Source organism: Astyanax mexicanus, chromosome 8, assembly GCF_023375975.1.
Source record: "Astyanax mexicanus isolate ESR-SI-001 chromosome 8, AstMex3_surface, whole genome shotgun sequence".
NCBI lineage: Eukaryota > Metazoa > Chordata > Actinopteri > Characiformes > Acestrorhamphidae > Astyanax > Astyanax mexicanus.
In genome coordinates this window covers 3,061,283-3,085,411 of record NC_064415.1, presented here as the reverse complement: position 1 = coordinate 3,085,411, position 24,129 = coordinate 3,061,283, and the positions used below count along the sequence as shown (strand labels likewise).

Genomic DNA, 24,129 nt, shown 5'->3' with positions numbered 1-24,129 from the left:
ATTAAAAAAAACTAAAATCAGCTAAAACAGTGGCAGGCTGTCTGAAGGTGGTTAGAGACTAGGAGTTTAAAATGACTGAATTCTAGCGAATTCTAGCTCACTGGTGCAATGTAGCTAAAAGATCATAGACTTAGAATTAAGTCTATAGAATTACAGTCTTAAATTAAACGCATTTTTTCTCTACATGCAGAATAATACGATAAAAAAGCTCCAAACTCTACTGAACTAAATCCTGATGCTGTGTGTTTACAGTTTAACGCTAATTCTCATTAGCATTAGTGTAAATATGTAAATGAGAGGAGCAGCGAGAGAGAGAACCGCCTTCAAGTGGAACCTACACTGTACGTAGCATGCTAATCAGGACTAGCGCCAGCACCTTTGACCCCCGGTGTCCAGCGTTTATGCTGAGCTCAAACAGCCACGAGAATTCATTACCAACTCCAGCTCTGAGGTATACATCAGATAATACACAGCTAATCTTTAATAAAAGTATGTTTTATCTTATATAAAGTATGTGAATTGTAGTTTTAATGATGTTCTTCCACTTAAATGCACTTTTTCTTGTTCTTTGAATATACAGTGAAATACAGCAGGTCTCTCTGAGTTGTTTATGATGCTGCACATGATGAAACTCTTCCTCTTCCTCATTCTCTACAGCAGCTAGTAAAAGAAAATATTCAGAAAAAGGAGTCGTTCAGGAAAAGCACCGTGTCTACATCAACCCGTGAATTAGTATTCATGGCCCCGCCCACCTCGGCTCGGGACCACCCACAAGCAGAGCTGAAGCCGGGCGGCGACGCCGTCTTGTCAGATAGGAGGAGCTAACAGTGCTAGAAACAGCATGCAGTTCATTCCTGTGTTATTTGTGCGAATAACACATCAGTGTTTATATACTTTACCCAGTAATTCAGAGCTAAGAAACAAATGGTTAGAATTAGTCTATGGAGGAAAAAAAAACACCAGCCAAGTACAATTGAGATAGGTAGGTGTATGTTTACAACAGTTCTGTTTACACTAGTTAAAAGTGGTAAGTGTGTGTAAGTAACTACAGGTTTAAGTAGGATCTCCAGTGGATTTGGTGTTTTACAGAGACTCTAAAACTAGGTCAGTATAGGCTAAACTGCACTTAGCAGGGCATTATTACACATGTTGTAAAATAACATCATATAACATTGGAAAGACTGTTTTAAGTGTAAAAATGTCTTTATTTTAAAACGTTTCTAACTTTTATCCATCTCGCTGCCTCCTGGTGTCTCAGTGCTGTTAGCCAATCATGTTAGGTGATATGTTTGCATGTATGAATATTCAGGAGCAAGAGCTGAAATCCTATCGTTTCTCCCCGCTCCCTAACCCCACTCCTCCACCAGACTAAAGCAGTGTTATACTGGATCACCTGAGCACTTTTTATTCACAAGAACCAAACTGCTCACATGTCATTCTTTCATACTAGAGACACAACTAGACACTTTAAAATGAATAAAAAAATATGCATTTTGACTGTGAAATGTGTATAGACATTAATACTGTGTATCATTAAAAGGTATTTCAATATTGTGATATACAGTAATATTTGTATTATATTGCCCAGCCCCACCTGTAACATTTTAATAGTTTGGATAAAGGTGTATCCAAGGCTTTATCAGAGTGTTGGGCTGGATAAGGTGCAGAATGTGTTTCAGGTGTTAAGGTGGTAAGGAGGGTTTTTTTGGTTTACCTGTGACGTTATGAAGGACGGACAGGGCTTCACAGTACCTCTGCAGCAGGGTGAAGAGGGACAGCTCACACAGGACGTTACGCTGCAGGAAACAAACACACCATCAGCATCAGCATCACCTGTCATTTTAGTGTGGGATTTTAGGTTTCATGGCTAATTTGGAGCAGCCTGGTGTTCAATCTTCATTAATTGCACATTGCACCAGTAAGAGCAGAGTGTGAAGTGTAACGATTACTACAGAGTAGTAATGTGTTAGCTAGTTTTCAATATTTTAATATCAAGCACTAATATACTGAGCAATAGAAAGGATAACTATAGGCCGGTCAGAAGATACCAGGATCGTCTACGGAGCCCAGGACAACACCACGTGAGAAACAACACTGCACCACGTCTCTGGAATTTGGAGCTTAATGGAAGCCTCCATTTATTGAAAAGGTAAGTACGAATACTATTATAATACTATTATAATAAAAGAAAATAATAAACAAAAGATATAGAATATTCAATATGAATAATACCAATATTATCTTTCCCTGATGTTGTTGTATGTGATACTATTTGTATTACTACTACCCGGGTAGGAAAATCTATAATAATAATATATTTATATATGCAAAATATCAATATCAACCTCAGTATCAATATCAGAATATCCCTTTTTCACCAGAATACCAAAATAAAATAACAAGAATATTAGTTAGATTGTGTAAATTCAAGAATTAAGTTCAATTAAAATAATAACACAATATACATATATCAAAACCACAACAATATAAAGTTCTTTTTTCTTTTGTTTAACAGGTGGGAGTTGGAGTTGAAGTGTGGGTATGTGCAAAGAGTCCAGTCTATGGCATGGTGAGTATTTCTCCTACCGCTCTGAAGATGAATAAAAGTTCAGCAATAAGGGAAAAAAGGGGTTTCACAGATCAGAGTTGTCCACAGTACTTGCAAACAGCTTTCAGGGTCGAAGTCCAGGGAGGCTCGCCATCAAACGTAGGAACGAGGGAATCCAATTCGAACTCTAGTCAAAAAACCTGACCTATAATAGGTCATAAAACTCAGTCAATATCAAAGTTTAGCTCTATATGAACAGATATCAGCTCTAAACACAATGATTCACACTTAACTACACATTCACAATATAACTGAACACATTTACAACATTTTAGGATTTATGTACAGAGAAATAAAGATAAATGCACCGCTTGTCACACAAGGGGTTAAATTTCTGCAGCGCGGGTCTGTACTGCGCGCGAATTTGTGGCGCCCACTTCTCTCGGCCACACACGGCCCAGCCTGTGGCTAAACAGGCTGAAAAATACCCGAAAAGTGTATAAATACGCACTCTCTACCTCTACAGATCCCACTCCTTGCTTAGTTTCAGTTATAAGAGTCAAAGATAATTTTAAACAGTTATATTGACTCGTTTAAGCGCTGGCATCGCTAGAATTCCATAGAAAATACATTGTTAGCTTAGCATAGTCGCTAGCTTAGCATAGTCGGCTAGCGCCGTAAGTATTAAAGTAACTCACCGATGCAGAAAAACCTCTGTGTATCAGGCTAATAAGCTCCTCATTCACCACAAACTGCGTCTTGGCTCCACCAGCTCGCGTTTTAGAGTAGATGAGAGTTATTACTGATAATAATAAGGTTTCTATCACCTAAGTTTGGCTTGTATCTAGCTTTCTGTCAACTTTCTTCCAGCATTCACCTGCTCCTGACGGCTGCTTGACCCAAAAGGAAGTGCTGGGTCAGGGTCAACAGTATTTCCCACTCATGTCAGCGTAATACGATCACCCTATTGGCTGCAATAGGTGACGTGCTACTAAAACAACAAAGTATTCCCAAAAATATGAAAAATAATTATTTATGGATTAAATAAAGTTTATTTTCCTAATATTTGTGTCTGTATTTATTTACATTATTTTCCCAGCTCCTTATTTAATTGACTTATTTTATTTATTGTGTTTTTATTAAGAATTAGCTAGTCTTAATTGTAATAGACTATATATTAATTATGTGCCCTTTCTAATAATAAAATGTACTTTTTAAATAATTCAGACTTTTATAACCTGGGTTACAGAAGGTTTAATTAGCAGGGTAAGAGCACAGTTCTGCTCTAAATATTGCAATGCACACAACATTATGGGAGACATACCAGAGTTCAAAAGAGGACAAATTGTTGGTGCACGTCTTGCTGGAGCATCTGTGACCAAGACAGCAAGTCTTTGTGATGCATCAAGAGCCACGGTATCCAGGGTAATGTCAGCCAGCATACCACCAAGAAGAACCAACCACATCCAACAGGATTAACTGTGGACGCTGTAAGAGGAAGCTGTCTGAATGATGTTCGGGTGCTAACCCGGATTGTATCCAAAAAACTGATCAAATCACGCAGAATTCAATGTGCACCTCAACTCTCCTGTTTCCACCAGAACTGTCCGTCACCACAATCAATTATTGTGCTCTAAAACCAGGTTTTAGTTTTATTGTCCAAACCCTGTAGCTCTCATATAAGTCTGAACACCACTAGTGTACTTACTGTTTAAAATTTCAACCCTACTGCAGAGTATCGTCCCACATGGAAAGTAAGTATATGAAATTATTGTTTTTTATTGTTTGTGTTTTAGATATTAAATTTGGAATTGTGTTTTTTAAAGCTTTGTTTATTTCGTTTTTAAAGTACTTGGTAATTACAACATAAATATGCTCATAACTTCCACAGTACAAATGCATAACCATGCATCAAGAATTAGTGATAAACTAATAGGCCAATATACAAAGAACCAATTACTGCAAAGGCTAACAAACAAATACAATGAAAAAAAATCACTTTTTGGCAGGAGTGCCACATTTGGCACAACACCTGTTAAAAAAAAAGACAGAAAAATGAAAAAAAAAAAAAAAAAAAGCAAGCAACCAAAAACATGCGGAAAATATCTTCTCCACCCATTAACTTTCCATCATCCATCCATCATTCATCTATTCTCCTATATTATTAGTACTCCTGTTTTTTTAGTGCCCATGGGGTGCACTTTTTGGCAGGGGTGCCAAATTTGGCACAACACCTGTTTTACACAATTTTTCAGAATCAGAGTTTTTAGTGCCCACGGGGGTGCACTTTTTGGTAGGGTTGCCACATTTGCCACAACACTTGTTTAAAAAGAAAAAACAGCAAAAAGTAAATAGGGTATGGGGAAAATAAGCTAAAGCTTCAGTCTACACCTTTTTGTTCGGTATAAATTCATAAATATATTAAAATATATATGAAATCTGTAATCAAAATGGCAGATTATAAACATAAAGCACAGAAATCTACAGAAAATCCTCAAAAAATACTGCAAACAATAATACAGCAACCAAGTATATTTTAAAAAATCTATATTTGATATATTTATTCTGTTTTGAATTCGTAACGTAGACTTCTTTTCTTTTGATCCCTACATTTTTGATTGCAGATTTTATTTTTGTGTGTAAAACTTTAATGTCACGTCCGTGCCCTGTTTCCCGTCTGTGCTTGTTTCTGTTTTTGTCTACCTGTTCCTCGTGCCTGTGTTAATTTGTAGCTCCGCCCTAGTGTTGATTTGCGTCTCTACCTTAACTGTTGTCACCTGTGTTCATTTGTAGCTCCGGTCCCTACCCCCAGGTGTTTCCTGTTTCCTGTCCTTGTCCGTGTGTATTTATAGTCTGTGTGTTTCCATTCTTGTTGTCGGTTCTTGTGCATTTTATCATCTGTTATGGTCAGTGATGGGAAAACCGGCGTTGAAATAAACGGTAACGCTGTTACTTTTTTCAGTAAGGAGTAATGTAACTAATTACTCTGACTGTAACTATAACACCATTACCATTTCCCCATTACACCCCATTACTGCACGTTACTTTAGCCGCTCAATTAACTTTTATTTTTTTTACTTTGTGCATACAGACAAAGGCACACGTGTGTGTGTGTGCATTTCTGTGTGCGTTGTGTGTGTGAGTCACAAGGGAGGGGAGGATGAGATAACCGCCTAAGCAATGATTGGCTAAGGTATAGTAAGATTACGTCTTCAGCCAATCAGAGAAAGTAGGTGGGTGGGTGTTTAGAGCGCATAGCGAGAGACAAAGAGTGAGGAGGACTCCAGTGGCAAAACAGCCTTTTCCAGATAGAAATACCGACACTATTTCACACACTCACTGGGGTCAAAGGTTAAAATGTGCACGTCAAGTTCATGGGGGTGAGTAACACAATAGTTACTTTTACTGGTAACTAGTTACTTTGGTACCACTTTAGAATAAGACTACCTTTATAAAGGGTTTATAAATGGTTTACAATTAGTTTATTAATGGTTACTAATTAGGTTATAAATGCCTTAAAAATCATTAATAATCAGTTATAACACATACGTAGAAAGAGCAACAATGACCTTTTGTTTGCCGAATAGTGAACCCACAGCCATCTATATTGTTCCCCTTTCTACGTATGTGTTATAACTGATTATTAATGATTTTTAAGGCATTTACAACCTAATTAGTAACCATTAATAAACTAATTGTAAACCATTTATAAACCCTTTATAAAGGTAGTCTTATTTTAAAGTGGTACCGTTACTTTTATAGTGGAGTAACTCAGTTAGTAACCCAGTTACTTTTTTGGAGAAGTAACTAGTAACTATAACTAATTACTTTTTTCAAAGTAACGTGCCCAACACTGGTTATGCTGGCGTCTGTTTTTTCAGTTCTTTGTTTGTTTTTGTCTTTTTTTGTCATTTTGTGTGAAACGTTTCACACAAAATGCTCCAGACTTATATTTTACGGTGTACATTTTTAAAAATTACATTCAAGTGTTTGAAGATGTTGAGACTGGTGAATTAATACTTGGCCCCTCTATGAATATTGTGTCCCCTTGATGCTTTACTGTTTTTGGACTTTTTTTTAGTTTTTGGGCATCTCTCTCTCTTTCTCTGTCTCTCTCTGTCTCTCTCTGTCTCTCTCTCTCTCTCTCTCTCTGTCTCTCTCTCTGTCTCTCTCTGTCTCTCTCTGTCTGTGGGACCTGAGCTCATATATTCAGGCTGTAAAAGGCTCTCTGAGTCTCCATATATCATCCAGATTATTTAATAGATCAGCCCACAGGCCAGAGATTAGCTCTAAATAGCAGCACATGACCATCTGTAACCCAGACTCACTTTATTAAACACCAAACACAGAGTATCTGTACTCAGGGTCAGAGAGGAGATTGCTGTTAAACTCTGTTTAACCCTTAAAACCCTACGGACGAGTTTTACACCCAAAATCTCACCTTGTGTTCTCAGCTTAATCACTCAGGAATCCCTTCACACATAAACATAATCCATATATGGTTAGAAAGGGCGGAGCTTACTCTTTCTAAAAATAGTGATCACATCCCAGTGCGGTAAAGCTAAATCTACAAGAAACCCATTGAGAGAAAAACACCTAAAAAAGTGAGAAATCTCCTTCCCCAACCAGTATTATTTACCTTTAGTGCTTCAAACATATTTATATGATGTTTCAAACCAAATAATATCAGTAAATAAAGACTCAGTAAAAGTGTCCACAGAAAAAAAACAGTGTGAAACTACCTGCTTTACTCAAACTAAAGCTAGGTATGGTGTGCGCACTACTTTATACAGTTTTTATTTTACTTGCATCCTAGAGTATCTACATGTATCCTAGAGGTGTGATTATTGATTATCAAAAAAAATAAATAACTGTCTGATGCTGTTTCATGTATTTTATCAAAGTAATAATTAATAATCCATGTAATAAACTATATATTATCAATATTCTTATGCTTTTTAAACTCATAAACACTCTAGTCTAACCGTTTTTTTTTTAAATATATCTTAGGTGTCGATATATTTAAAGTTATAATAAGTTAAAAAAAAAAACATGTACTTGGTAAAATTTTGATCAAAACATGATCAGTTCCAGGAAAATCGAACAATTCTGCTTCCTTTTACATTTTAAATGATGATATTTCTGAGCAGCCGTATGTCTTCTGGAGTAAAAGAGATCAGGGCATGTGACAGAAAGTCGCGTCAGAATCAGAATCACTTTATTCATCGATATTAACACACTTTACAATATAAAAGGCTCATAAAAAGGTCTTCACCCCTTTAATATCGTGCTATATAGCTTGATGTGCATTTTTAACTTCTCCGAGCTGTTTGGGATTATTAGTTAAAAGTTTAATTCAACATTTAACCCTAATTTTATCTTTCTACAGTAAGTAATTAAACTAGTTTTAACATGATTTTTATCTTTTGTCTGGACTGGCTGTAGAAACGTTTTCAATCAATTGAGTGTATGTAACGCGGGACCAGACGGGAGGCGGACGTAAGCGGGTAAGACAGACTTTAATGAATAATAAGTAAACAAACAAACAAACAGGGGAATAACAAATAAGTAAATGTACATAAACAAACAGGGAAAACCAACAAAGAGCTAAGCTAAACAGAAAGTGACTAAACAGGGCTAGGGAAAATATAAAGGAATAAATACGTAAATATGTACAAAACCAGGAATAGTAACAAACTAGAGATAAACAAATAATACAAACTAAACAAAGAACTAGAAACGTGGCAAAACTATAGCTAGGACGTGACGAGACAGACAACGTTGGAAGGTGCAAAGACCGACCGCAAACGTAGACTAACAGGTACTATTTATACTAAACATGAAACAATGAACACCTGGGGAGACAGGTAACGAGGGGCGGAGCTACAAATTAGACACACGTGACGGAAAATTACAGGAGAAACACAGGGGAACAGAGCGAGACCGTGACAGTGTAATGAAGTAATGTTTTCTTGTGACCACTAGATGATGCGGGCAGTCTCTCTATATCAGACCAACATCATTGTCAACATTTAAAAAAAGAGAAGTATCATGGTGTAGAGAAGCAGAGAAGCAGAAAATGAAACGTCCACATATGAGGACACAGGGTCCTATATACATACAGTATATACAGCTCTGTAAAAAATGAAGAGATCACTTCAGTTTCTGAATCGGTTTCTCTGATTTTGCTATTTATAGGTTTATGTTTGAGTAAAATGAACATTGTTGTTTTATTCTATAAACTACAAACAACATTTCTCCCAAATTCCAAATAAAAATATTGTCAATTAAAGCATTTATTTACAGAAAATGAGAAATGTCTGAAATATCAAAAAAGACGTAGAGCTTCATCAATAATTGGTGGAATAATCCTGGTGGTTTTTAATCACAGTTTTTTTTTCATGCATCTTGGCATCATGTTCTCCTCCACCAGTCTTACACACTGCTTTTGGATAACTTTATGCTGCTTTACTCCTGGTGCAAAAAATTCAAGCAGTTCAGTTTGGTGGTTTGATGGTTTGTGATCATCCAACTTCCTCTTGATTATATTCCAGAGATTTTTAATTGGGTAAAATCAAAGAAACTCATCATTTTTAAGTGCTCTCTTTTTTCCAGAGAATATATACTCTGATCAGAGTGTAAAGTAATAATAATAAAATAATAATTTCAGAACATTATAAGAATGTTTAGCAATGTTTTATGAAGGTTCAAGGTATGTTAGCGTCCAGGTAGCTGCGCCGATAAAATAGCAATTCACCGAAGTTCATTTCACGTTATGCCCAAGACACACCCATATTTAATTACGACAATTATTACATTTCTTTTACTCGTTTTGAGCCGTGCGTTTGAGTCTTAAAATGTACTTTTCCTGTCGTTATGATAGCAAAGACATACTGACATGCCCTTAATCAAGCTGTATGGTGCGCAGTCTGTAAATTTGTGTTTTTATTAGCTGTAGGTAGGGATGGGAATTGATAAGATTTTTCCGATTCCGATTCCCTTATCGATTCTGTGAAACGATTCGATTCCTTATCGATTCCCTTATCGATTCTGTGAAACGATTCGATTCCTTATCGATTCTCTTATCGATTCCAATTTGGGGAAAAAAGGAGAGCAAACAGTTTCATAAGCACCAACTTTGTTTACTTATATATCATTTATATATCAATTATATATCATACGACCTTACAAACTCAACAACAAGGTCAACATGTCCACAACAATGTGCAACTGGCAATATGGAAATGTAGCAAATACTCTCTAATAATGTTGTGTGCGCAGATGTTTGTGCATATTTGATGTATTCCCTCCCGGCGATGTTATCAAAAATTTACAATGGTTGCAAAACGCCCTGTTGCCATCCTTGTGTAGCGTGAAATGAAGCCAAACTTTCGAGCGTTTTAACCTAGTGGACGCCATTGAAAAGACGTGCTTACTGAATCATGCGTAACATGCGTAACTTGCGTGATCGTGCTGTCTGGAATCGATAAGAGAATCATTAAGCAAGGTGCCAAACGATTCCGTGGAATCGAAACACACGGAATCGATTCTCAACAGGAATCGATTCTCGATTCCCAAGCCTAGCTGTAGGCCATAATAATTAACATTTAAAAAGAAATAAACACTTGCAATAGATCCCTGCATGTTTGTAATGAATCTATATAACAGATGCATTTCACTTTTTTAATTCAATTATTGAAATAAATGAACTTTTTGATGATATTGTCATTTTTTGAGATGTCAGCGACTCGTACACAGCCTGTTCTCTGTCTCCTCTACAGTTCTGATGAGCAGGAAAGTCAGTGAAAGGCATTATTGAAGACTGTTTCCTGCATTTTTCAGTCTTAATGATACTTTGATGAATCCTTTGACGTTGTGGAGTTAATGCAGCGCCGTGAAATTGACCTAAAAATGTGAAAAAGTGAAAAAGTGAAATTGCGTAACGCTGCCGCGGATTAAAACGAGCGTATCCTAAAGGAAATGTAATGGATTTAAATTTATTCTGAGGCGAGCCGGGCGAGGATTTACCCCTCTACTGCTGCCCTGAAAAAAAAACTGATAAAACTGATAAAAAACAAAGAACTCGTGCTAATAAGTATTAGCTTCAAGCTAACTACGCTACGCTAACTGTTACTGAACTGCTGCTCATTCTGCGCTTTTATTTTTTATTTTTATTTTTGTAACTCTAATGAACTTTTCCTTTACAACAGACGAAGAGGGAACTCTTGCTCTTCCTTTCCTTGGGCAGTCCTGATGAGTGCCAGTTTCACCATCTGATTTAATCCAAAAAATTCTTGATTTATTCAAATAGAGATATTCACTGTATACCTGTAAGTCTACCTCTTCACTACTTTACTTCAACTGATGCTCTCAAACACTTTATTAAGAGACAAGAAATTCAAGTAATGAACTCTCGATGAGTTCAGCACAGCTGTTAACTGAAAGCCTGAATTCCAGGAGACTCTACATCATAAAGCTGACTGAGGAAATCCAGCAGAGATGTGTAAAACACTGTTTATGTCATGTTCTCATCCTGTTCTGTGTCTCTCTTGTCTGTCTCTGTGTCTTTCCTGTCTAAACCTGTGATTATCTGTAGCCCCGCCCCCTTGTTAACTGCCACCAGGTGTTTTCTGTTTCTGGTACCCTTTTGAATGTATAAATAGTCCCTTTGTTCCAGCGTCCCTTGTCGGTTCTTGTACGTCTTATCGTTAGTCTGGTTATGTGTTTCTTTGTTTGTTCAGTTTTTTTGTACTCTGTGACTTACTGTTTCTTTAATTTGATGTCTGTTTGTTTGGTTTTCTTGTACTTTTCTAATAAATACTTGCAATTCCACTGAATTTAAGGTGTTACCCAGCTTTTGGAAACTGTACATATTACATAATACAAGGTCACAGCATAACTGTGAAAATGTGTCTGGGGCTGAAGGCTTTCTCAATGTACTGTATATAATTTATATTAATATTATATAATATATATTTGTATATGTGTATGTGTGTGTTTTCTTTCCTCAGGACAAAATAAGACCCCACTGGGTAAAACATGGTCCTCGTCTCTCTGCTTCTCTGAACTAACTGACTGATGACAGATGATGACTGATGACTTCTGGGAAATTCACCAAGGCCGTCCACTCCAGCCCAGCGGTCATGAATACCCACAATCCCCAGCGTCTTCAGCACAGCCTAGTTCCTCTAAACACAGAGAATTTTTGGAGAATTCTACTTCATATACTGTTAAAATATAATATTTAATATATACAGTCAAATATAAAAGGTGTGAAAAGTATCTCCATTCATTACTCTGTAGGTACGAGTATAGATACTAGAGTTTAATAAAATACTTCTGTAGAAGTTAAAGAAGTACTGGTTTCAAAACTACTTAAAGTATAAATAAAGCCATTAAGAACAATGAGAAGCCAGAATAAGCTGAAATTAAGGATTAATGTGATCCAACTTTGATTTGTCCTGACTATCAAATACATTTTTTTTATTTGAGCTAAACGGCTGTTCAGGTGCAGTTTAACCTGATTTATCACCCATATATAACTAATTCTTATGCTGATCTCTGCTGCTGCTCCATGATAAACTGCTTCCACTCTGAACACAGTATGTGCAGCGTTCACTGCTTGTGGCTGATTGGCTGTTATCTGAGCTGCGAATTCTATTGAAAACAACTAATTTTAAGCAGTCAGCTTTACACTGCAAACATGCTTCCATGCCAGACAGCTCTAACCAATCAGAGGAGAGAGTGCACTTTAAAATAGTTGTGGTCTCTAGTATGAATGAATGCCATGTGAGCTGTTTTTTGTAAAAAAAAATTGCTCCGGTGATCCGGTATAACTCTGCTTTAGTCCTATAGAAGAGTGGGCTGGGAAAAACGATAGGATTTCAGCTCTTGCTCATGAATATTCATAGATGCAAACACATTGTCTCTGATTGGCTAACAGCAATGCGAGGCAGATATACGAACAGCAGTTAGAAACGTTTTAAAATAAAGACATTTTTACACTAATAACTGTCTTTCCAATGTTACTTTACAATATACAGTGTAATAATACCCTGCTAAGTGCAGTTCAGCCACTGACCTAGTCTTAGAGTCTCTGTAAAACACCAAATCCACCGGAGATCCTATTTAAACCTATAGTTACTCACACACAGAGGTGTTTAGTTCAGGTCCAGAAAGTAAAAATCCACCCCGGGGTGGATTTTTACTTTTAACTAGTGTAATCAGAACTGTTCTAAACATACACCTACCTATCTCAGTTGTACTTGGCTGGTGTTTTTCCTCCATAGACTAATTCTAACCATTTGTTTCTTAGCTCTGAATTACTGGGTAAAGTATATAAACACTGATGTGTTATTCGCACAAATAACACAGGAATGAACTGCATTCTGTTCCTAGCTCTGTTATTTAGCTTCTATCTGACGAGACGGTGTCTCCGCCCAGTTTCAGCTCTGCCTGTGAGCGGTCCCGAGGCAAGGTGGGCGGGGCCATGAATACTAATGCACAGGTTGACGTAGACACGGTGCTTTTTCTGATCGACTCGTTTTTCTGAATATTTTCTTTTACTAGCTGCTGCAGACAATGAGGAAGAGGTTGAGAAAGAGTTTCAGACCTTTAAATGTCAATACTATTAGTTATACTCTTTGGGACTCATCACTTACGGTTGGCTATGGCATCAGTAGGAATTGAACCCAAGCACAGAGCGCTGATAGAACACTGAACACAGATGTTATTCAGTTTCACAGCTCTCTGATTGTAATTAGAATAAAACGCTAACCATCACTGCCTTAAGAAAAGATCAGTAAAATGTTTTTTTTTTCCACATTTTTCTGAGAACAGTTTTATTTAGAGCTCTGTGTTGGTGTGTTGTAGAGGATGTGCATTAGCATGGTGCACTCTGGGTAATAGCTGAAAGCTCCAGGGACGGGAAGACCCCGGCTATCTCCAGCTTAAAGCCTCCTGCTTATTTGTGCGACGTGGTAATTGATGCTGTGTAAATAATCGCGGCTCGGGGGTGGCTGGAGCTGTTTAACGGCACTGTGTGAAGAATGCTGGGAGTCAGATTTAAAGCCAAACACTGTGATTTATTTGGCCGTTTGTGTTTACACCAACTGTGATGTTTATTTTCATCCCCGAACTGGACTTTCCTAATCCGTCATGGGAGAAAATCAGTGTTTTAAATGGCTTTGTAATTTAACCTTTTAAACTCGAGGCTTATTATTCTGTTATAAATCCTGTTATTAGTGCAGAAAATATATTTAGTTAGCATCGGTCAGTTTGTGTCCCACATGCTTCTATTTACCACGTGTGAAACTGATACTGATACTCGTGAGAATAATGCTGTAATAAAGTGAATAACTGAAGTATATGCCTACATACAGGGTTTAATGGGTTAAATAATGCTTTAATAAAGTTTTTTATCTTTATCCAGGACAGTGTGAACATAATGGAGACTCGTTAATACTAGTCACTATGGTGGTCAGCCATAAGTACCAATCAAAATGCTGTATATAATAAAGTTAATGCATATTAATTCCATTTTTGCAGACCTTCTAATGGCTACTTACTCTATTGGTGGAATGGATCTGCACTGGTTAAACATGTGTTTATTGGTGTAACTGTTCTATTTCTTGCTGGATACACTATGTTTTCCTAATGGTATCTTGGAAAGCTGCTATGGTGTTGTCAGGTTGTTGCACAAAAATGTATTTCACAATATATTTCAAGATTCTGGTGGTTTTGCGGTATATCACTGTTTTTATTGTTATTATTATTATTATATATTTTTTGCATGACTGGGCTTTAATACAGGTTTGTGAGTTATTGTATGGTTAGGAGTAAATATTATATAAAACACTAAGGCTTTAAATGAAGCTGTTGATTACTATTGGGTTTACCTTGTCCCACAAAAAATATATACACAATATATGAAGAAATCAGATTTCATTATCTGAAAAACAGATGAAGAACATAAACAATACACCTTAAAAAGAGATACACCAACAACTTTAACACAGGTTCTTGGCAGAAGTAAGACACAAGTTTAATATCAATTTACAAAATGTAATTATTGAAACCATTAGATGCATTATAGTATTAAAATGCAACTGCAACAAATAAATTCAGTTCAGTGTGCATTAAAATGCTCTGCACCTCTTATCCAGAGTGAAATGGAGTTTTATCACTTGCGCTGAATAAACGATTCTGCAACTTTTCTTCAAGCTGTGGAACGTTTGAGGAATTCCATTTGTCTCTTTCTGAGTAAATAATTGCTGTTTGATGTTGTTTTTCTCTTTTACTATGACAAAAAAACTCATACAGTACTCATCAGTGATGGTATAGTTACTTTGAAAAAGTAATCTGATTACTGATTACTCCTTTAAAAAGTAACTTAGTTACTTTATGGATTACTTGATTTTAAAAGTAACTAAGTTACTTTACAAGTTACTTTATTAGTTACTTTCAGCAGCTGCAGACACCACCTCCCGCCACGGCGCCGCCTTAACATAAACATTATAACCAGTTTTGCCAATACTTCCTTTATTGGTAAATGCATTTTTAACAGCAACAATGTATCTCTAGACATTTAAAGTTGAACTATTTCCTCAAAAATAAGTTTTTTCTAAAAATAAAAGACCATTTCTCTTAAATTAACTTAACATAATTTTTTTTAATAAAAAATATAAAATAAAGAAAGTCTTTCTTGACCTGAAATATTTAACACTGTAAATCTGAACATTGAACCTGTTGTTCTCTGCTGGGCAGCAGGGAGTGGTTTTATAAAACAGAACCGTGTATATGGTCTAGACCAGGGATCACATGTATGCAGACTGCGGTCCGGGTCCGGACCCAGACGTTCTCCAATGCAGACCCAAACCCATAAACTACTGAAAAGAATTTAATTCTGCACAGGAAACTTGCAGACCAATCACGTGTGGTGTAAAATCTTCAAACACTCTCCTCGGCCAATCAGATCTGTGCAGACCGCTGCCCTGGCTAGTGAATTGGGACGCGGCCGGGAAAAAACGCCTATATGAAGAGATAGGGAGCCCGAGAACTGGCGAAAAACGAAAACGGGCGAAAACTAAAGACACGCCGAGCGTGTGTGTGTGTGTGTGTGTGTGTGTGTAAGTGAGGTGGAGAGCAGTGGCGGATGCTGGTCTTTCAAGGAGGGGAAGCTCAATTTCGGCCTACATCTTAACATATGTAGTTTTATTTATACAAAAATTCTACTCTCCCTGAGATTTTTTTTTTTTGTAAACAAAAGGCATTATTTTCAAGTTTTCACTACACAACAAAAAGGTACTGTCAGGTGCGGGTGCAGGGAGGACGCGGAGGCGGACGCAAATGCAAACAAAAAGGGATTTATTAACGAAAACAGATACAAAATACACAGGGATTTTACCAAAAACAGGACTGAGGAAACTCGGGAAAACATGGAGCACTGACAGACGATAAACGTACAAGGATCGACACCGGGGAAATGGAACACGGACCTTAAATAGAGGTGCACACACACAGGAAACAGGAAACACCTGGGACGAAGGGGCGGAGCTACAAATGAACACAGGTGAGTGGAAAAACACTGGGAAAGAAACACAGACCTGAGAATAACACAGACATGAGAAGCAGACAGACAAAAGACCTGACATGTACCCATTCTTTACATTGAACAATTACATAAAAATACGCTATGACATGAAAAAACATAAAATGATCAGTAAAAAAAACATTACGCAAAATCTTTAAAGTTGGTAAAGGAAAAAATGCAGGTAAATTTAGTTTCTTTTTGGACAGTTTTAATTTTCTTGAATAATCCCTTTATTCATTTGAATTATTTAAATTATTTTTAATGATAACACAATACTAGTCGTTTTTATCAAAGAAAATGCCGCTATAAGGATTAGGAAAGTCTCAGGTTCGACTCAGAACAGAATGAAAATGCACTCCGCCTCAGACAGATCATCCAATCATCATGCAGAAGCCGAGGCCAGCCCACTGCCCCATAGACCCCCAGAGACGCTGAGCGTCCGATGGGCGGGACAAAGCCCAGCGTTTATCCAATGACTCGTCTCGTTTGGCCGCGCGCTTTGCTCCGCTATTGAAGTCTGTGCGCTGTTTAAAGCAGCGCTGTGAAGCTGCGGGAATGAGTGAGAGGAAAGCCGCGGCGTTACCAGTGATAAGAGGCTGATTCTGAACTAAGTTCAGCGCGTTGTAGCGCATATTTAATCAGTGACATGTACACACAACAGTATATATTTAATCACTTATTTTTTACATTTTAGGGGAAGCTGAGCTTCCCTTGCAGTCTTAGAGCAATCGCCACTGGTGGAGAGAGAGAGAGAGTGACTTGAATAAGTAACTTTAATCTGATTACTGGATTAGAAATAGTAACGCGTTAGATTACTTGTAACTAAAAAAAAGGGTCAGATTAGAGTAACGCGTTATGACATCACTGGTTCTCATACAGGAACAGCAACAGGAGCTCCAGATCAAAAGTATTTTTTTCTAGAAAAAGCAGAATAAACTCTTTTTAATACAATTCCCAGAATCAGTTTGGTACTCAGCCTGACCATGTGGTTTGGGCTGATTAACATATTATACTTTGCAACCGGGGTGTTGCCACATAAGACTAGGGTTGATTGCCATATTATACTCACTAATCAGGGTGTTGGCACATGTGGCTCGGGGTCAATTTGCATTTTACAATCAGCAACCTGTTAATTGACACATGCAGTTCGGGCCAATTCTCATATTATACTCTGCAGCCGTGGTGTTGGCACATACGACTAGGGTGATATTTGTGGGCGGAGCTTAGCTTCATCAATAAAGGCCTGTAGCTGCAGCAGGTCAGGTCTACTGCTGTAAAAGCTCTGTTACAGTTACAGAACTAGAGGTTTAAAATGTTCACGTTCCTCTTTCTGCTTTTATTTTCCTCTAATTTCCTTTTTAAAGTACTTAAAGTAAGAGCTAACCGCTATTAATTACCGTTTTACAGCCCGGCGCTCTCCTCCCGCTGCTCTCAGGCTCCTTCAGATCCCCCCCCGCTTCCTCCAATTACACACACTCCTCAGACCTAAATGCATTTGAACATTTTTAAATGCTTTTCTGAGCTTTTATCAGATCATCTGACAGCAGGCAGGTCAGAATCCTGCTTTTTAGGCTGATTTTCTGTCCAAAAATTAAAATACCCTTCACTCCAGTGACCCAGAATATTACAGACTCCGGCTCAGATAAGACTTCAGCTTCAGGCCAGTAGATATTGTAGATGCTGTGAAGTGAAGTATTCGGGGTTCTCCTGGTATTTTGATGATAACAAGTGTTTTTTTACTGTTTTTTAACAGCTTTCCACATGTTGAAACTAATGACTGTAGAAAAACATAGACGCCGTAGTTCCATTTATTTCCGTTAGAATAGAAATAATGCCAAAATTGTCATTTTTATTGCCATATTGTCAAATATGCAACCAGAGCCTGAGCAATACAGATAAGACCTGCCCCCTTCCCCCAGACCAAGTGTCTCAGACTAACTTCATTGAGCTAATATACAATACCAGTCAAAGGTACTGGTACTGTATTTAAATCCAGTGGTTTGTTTTTATTATTTTAAAATGTTCTGTGTTGTAGATTAATACTAAACTCATCAAACTATAAAGAAAAACATATTTACAATTATTTAATAAACAAAAAACAACAGAATATGTTTTATATTATACCACAGTTAGTTCTGACCCTGCAATGTGATTGGCTGAGAGGCATTCTCATGAGTGCCATTATCAGCTGGTAATGCACTGTAACTGCTGAAGTTGCCATGTATTACTCCGCCACATACTACAGGTAACCTAGCAATGATTTCTTGTAATAATTAAATAATAAATAGTCATATCAATTGACTAATCTTCTTCTCATTTATAATTTTTTTAAACTCTTTTCAGTGTTAGTTTGTGGTGACCCGGACAAGGGAGGTCATGCAGTACAGGGACTCCAGGGAACCCAAGGTGGCAACGGCTGGCATCGAAGTCCGGACAGGCAGGAAGTGGAGTGCGGCCAGAGAGCTACAGGCAGCAGAGTCACGGCTCAGGCAGAAGGCCCTTGTGGGGACGGCCCTTGTGGCAAAAGGGCAAGCAGGCCTGGGATAGTTCCCAGGTAGCAAGGTGGACAGCGCCAAAGGAAGAGAGCGACAACATCTCCTCCAAAAGGAAGTGCGTGCTGGTGTAGAGGTTAGAGCCAGCAAGATGGTGGGACTCAGCCAGCAGGGTGCCTGGACTAGGTGGGAGAAGACCGAGTAGCGTAAAATCTCATGGCCAGACCTCTGGCGGGCTGATGTCAGCCGCATCACTTTCCTGGTTCAAGCTGTCTACAACACACTGCCAAGCCCTGCAAACCTGTACACCTGGGGTAAGAGTGAAACACCTACCTGCCCACTGTGTGCTGGCTTTGACCGATGGCCGTTACCGTTGGCGCCATGACCAGGTGCTCAGGGCAGTTGCAGAAGCAGTCACCACAGCGATTCAGTCCAGCAGACACTGCCCAAGGAAGACCAACATCGCGTTCCTGAGGGCTGGAGAAAAGCCCCACGTGCAACCAAAGCACAAGTCAGGCCTGCTGTCAACAGCACCAGATTGGAAGCTTAGTGTGGATTTGGGAAAACAACTTAAGGTCCCTGAACACATCGCCCAGACAAGATTGCGCCCAGACCTGATCATCTACTCAGATCCAACCAAGCAGGTGATGCTTTGGGAGCTCACTGTGCCATGGGAAGAACACATGGTGGAGGCACATGCAAGAAAGCAGGCTAAATACCTAGACCTGGTGATGGAGTGCAGAAGTCGGGGCTGGCGTGCCCTCTGTTAACCTATTGAGGTGGGATGCCGTGGGTTTGCTGGACGCTCAACCTGCAAAGCTCTGGTAGGGTTTAATAGTGACAGGAGCTGCTAAGCGGGGAGCCATACGCTCCATTTCAGAAGCCGCAGAGAAAGGCACATGCTGGCTTTGGATAAAGAGGGCGAGCCCGTGGATTGGTGCTGGTGCTGCTGGGGTCTGATGTTGAAAGACCCGAAACCCCCGATGACCCCAGGAACATCACTGATGATGCATCCCAAAACCAGTGTTAGTGTAATAATTTAGGAAGTTACAGAAAAACAAATGTGAGTTGAAAAGGAACTCTGGCATGGTGTTTAATATTTTACTATTTTGAAAGTGTTGATTTAACTCCATGGAGTGTGGATCTATATAACCCCCGAAAAAGAGTTAAATTAATTTAACACTTGCCTTTTTTTTGGCTGTGTATATTTTCAGTGGATGAATTGAGAATTCCCACAGACTGCAGTCTGTCCTGGGGGGGCAGTTTTCACTTTTCCATGACGTGAGTGTTGTGCTGCTTTCTGCGTGACTGACAGAGCTTCAGGAATCACAGCCAATCACATTTCATACCTCAGATCTGATAAAGTACACAACGGGGTATCGGCTGTTCAGCAGCAGCGCATGGTTTAATTCACTAAACATCTACGCAGATATTAACCCTAATCTAATCTCTGACTGACGTGTGCTGGGTTTGACGGACAGATCACATTGTTATCAGATCATTATCAGATCATTATGCAGGTTTTTTTGGTTTTCTAAGAATCGTTGATCTGCACTTTCAGCTGAAGGTCGATATGGAGCGACGCCAGTCTGGATCAGTTCCAGTAGTGTAACGTGGTGTTTTCCCTGCTTTTATTCAGTACAGGGCGTGTGCTCTGTTCAGTATGAGAATTTACCCAACTAATGTTCCAGAAACGCTGTTTAATAAACCAACCGTTATAATTGATTTTAAGGAACACAAATTAGGTGCTTATTAATGCCTTATTACTTGCTTAATAAAGCCTTAATTAGACATGTGTAAATGATTGATTTATTCACTACTTATTATTAGACTTTATTCTGTGTTATTCTGATTAAAACATACCCAAACTATGTGCAATCATTTTAAACTGAGTGCAATAATAATAATAATAATAATAATAATAATAATAATGTGCAATATCTCTCCTGCTGGACTGTATATTGTATATATATATATATATATATATATATATTATTTCTTTCCAATATTCCTTGTGTATGTTAATTGTTTTACTGTAATGATGCTGCTGGAATTTTAATTTTCCTGAGGGAACCTCCCAAAGGGATCAATAAAGATCCATCCATCTATCTATCTATCTATCTATCTATCTATCTATCTATCTATCTATCTATCTATCTATCTATCTATCTATCTATCTATCTATCTATCTATCTATCTATCCATCCATCCATCCATCCATCCATCCATCCATCCATCCATCATCTATCTATCTATCTATCTATCTATCTATCTATCTATCTATCTATCTATCTATCTATCTATCTATCCATCCATCCATCCATCCATCCATCCATCCATCTCTCTGTCCGTCTATCTATCTATCTATCTATCTATCTATCTATCTATCTATCTATCTATCTATCTATCTATCTATCTATCCATCCATCCATCCATCCATCCATCCATCCATCATCTATCTATCTATCTATCTATCTATCTATCTATCTATCTATCTATCTATCTATCTATCTATCTATCTATCTATCTATCTATCCATCCATCCATCCATCCATCCATCCATCCATCTCTCTGTCCGTCTATCTATCTATCTATCTATCTATCTATCTATCTATCTATCTATCTATCTATCTATCTATCTATCTATCTATCTATCTATCTATCCATCCATCCATCCATCCATCCATCCATCCATCATCTATCTATCTATCTATCTATCTATCTATCTATCTATCTATCTATCTATCTATCTATCTATCTATCTATCTATCTGTCCGTCTATCTATCTATCTATCTATCTATCTATCTATCTATCTATCTATCTATCTATCTATCTATCTATCTATCTATCTATCTATCTATCTATCTATCCATCCATCCATCCATCCATCCATCCATCCATCCATCCATCATCTATCTATCTATCTATCTATCTATCTATCTATCTATCTATCTATCTATCTATCTATCTATCTATCTATCTATCTATCTATCTATCTATCCATCCATCCATCATCTATCTATCTATCTATCTATCTATCTATCTATCTATCTATCTATCTATCTATCTATCTATCTATCTGTCCATCCATCTATCTATCTATCTATCTATCCATCCATCCATCCATCCATCCATCATCTATCTATCTATCTATCTATCTATCTATCTATCTATCTATCTATCTATCTATCTATCTATCTATCTATCTATCCATCATCTATCTATCTATCTATCTATCTATCTATCTATCTATCTATCTATCTATCTATCTATCTATCTATCTATCTATCTATCTATCTATCTATCTATCTATCCATCCATCCATCCATCCATCCATCTATCTAATCTATCTGTCTATAAGGAACAGGGGTAGGATGTGACAGTGTTTCACATTTTGAACTAAATGACTGAAATAAAGTAGATTTTAAATTATATATCTAGAATATTATGGTAATATTACATGACATCCAAACATCATTGTATTTGCTTTAAATCATTACATTTACTAAAAGTGCATTACTGTATTTGATAGTTAATTTGCATTAATTAAATAGATAGAATTACACACTATGTGTAGATTAAATTACTTTAAACAAGGAAAATTAGGTTTTAAAAAATAAGCAGAATATTCTTGCACGGTTCTGGTAACAATGCAATATTTTAGAAACTTAATTTAAATTTAGGAAGATTTATCTTATGATTAAGAGTTACATTTTTTTGTAGTAGAACATTTTTTAAACATTCTTACAACATTCAATCTGTCATTTTCAGTCTGCACTTTCTAAGAAGGTTTTTATGTAGAGTTTTTAAATGTTCTGGTAACATTGTTGCAACATCACTTTGTATCAAAGTTTTAATTTTTAGTTTTGGGAATGTTACTTTAAACGTTTCCATAATGTTAGAATTCATCTAGGTGGAAACACTATTATCTGAGAAACTTTATATCACATCACATGTTTTTTAGAACATTTTTAGAACATTATTTCTGTAATTTTAGAGGCTAACCTTTCTAAAACCTTTTTAAAACTTTGCTAAACTTTCTTTTATGATCAGAATCGAGAGCAACATACTCTGGTCAATGGTCAAGAGTTGGTAAACCAACATAGAGCATGTTTTTGTCTGGATGACCAGTTTTTTCACCATCTAAACCATCAAAGAACATCTTAAACCATCTGAAAACGGCAGAATCTATTCTTAAATTGGATTTTAAAATGAAGAAAAGTACTTACGCAGATGAAAAGAAGACAAATTAAGACCTTTGTTGCCTCCATGGTTTTTGTTCAGGTAAAGCTGAAGATGGTCATCATCCAGACATAAGAAGATCCAGATAAAAAATATATAAATCCCCCCAAAAATGTAAAAATAATTTACATCTCCAGGATAAGAACATACAAATCCTCAGCACTGGTGGACGTCAGCATGTCATGGAGGACGAGGTCAAATCCGAGAAGTTTCTCTGCATTTTAGGACATAAATACAAAATTCCACTATGTCCAGAGAAGCTGAAGCTCCTCAACCAGCCAGATTCTTTTGAAAACTGTGGATTTAGAAGCTGTGAAACTGAAATTTCACCGAAAGTCACTCTGCAGATCTTCAGCTCACACTGCCTGTCTGTCTAAATGAACGCGGATCAGCTGGACGGTCACGTGGCGCCAAAGAAAACACTACAAAGTCCAGAAGAATTTCAGAGCTCTGCTGAGCGCTCTGCTCTCCAGCACTGATTCAGAGTGGCTGGGGTGGTGTTATGGGGGGTTTCTGTGGTGTTACGGGGGGTTTTGAGGGTGTTGTGGGATTTAGGGAATGTGGGATGTTCAGGAAGGGGCAGTAAGAAGATCTGATTGGGGCTCCAGTGGGAATACAGTGGGATTTCTTGGGTAAGCAGGTGGCTAAGAGACGAGGGAAGATGTTTTAAATTTAAATTATGTAACTACTATCTAATCTTATCATAATTTAGCCAATAATCTAATCTGTTATTTTTAGATAGTATAATAAAAAATGTTGGCATGTGCTGCTCTTTTTAGAATTAACCTCCAGTAAACCAGTTCCACCAAGAAACACCAACCATAGTTTAATAATAGTGTGTTATAATAATTAATAATCGTGAATTTATAGTCATGTCAAACCAGTCAAAGACAAATCAGGCTAAAAGTAGAAATTGGGTAAAAATTGGCTAAATTGGGTCAATCCAAGGCAGCTCAGGTAAGGTCAGGTCACGCCAGGTCTAATAAAACCAGGCCAGGCCAAGTTAATTTTTGTAAATTTAACCAAGGCCCAGCCAAAGCACTTCAAGCCAACCCAAGAAAACCAAAAGAAGGCCAGTATAGACCAAGCCAAAACATAACAAGCCAGACCAAGCCAAGCCAACCCAACCCAGGTCAAGGCAGGCTAAATCAAGCCAAGCCAAAACATGCCAATGCAGCCCAGATTAGACCAGGTCAAACCAAAGTAGGCTAATCCAACTCATATCAGACCAAGCCAAAACATGCCAAAGCAGGCC

The 24,129-nt window shown here is 37.6% G+C and overlaps 1 protein-coding gene and 1 long non-coding RNA gene across 2 annotated transcripts in view; both read right to left on the bottom strand.

Annotated features, from left to right (window-relative positions):
- Positions 1-23,274, bottom strand: part of LOC107197140 (corticotropin-releasing factor receptor 2) — a 240,909-nt gene extending 217,635 nt beyond the window's left edge. The window contains exons 1-2 of the mRNA XM_022686204.2: positions 22,862-23,274; positions 1,715-1,796 (exon numbers count right to left, since the gene is read on the bottom strand). Coding sequence (XP_022541925.1) covers positions 1,715-1,796; positions 22,862-22,903 — 124 coding nt within the window. The 5' untranslated portion in view covers positions 22,904-23,274. The remainder of the gene's footprint in view (positions 1-1,714; positions 1,797-22,861) is intronic.
- Positions 2,109-3,602, bottom strand: LOC125804010 (uncharacterized). The gene is made up of 2 exons (XR_007440528.1): positions 3,247-3,602; positions 2,109-2,753 (listed from the first exon to the last, which is right to left on the bottom strand). It is a non-coding gene; the product is annotated as an uncharacterized LOC125804010 (long non-coding RNA).
- Positions 23,275-24,129: the final 855 nt, after the last annotated feature.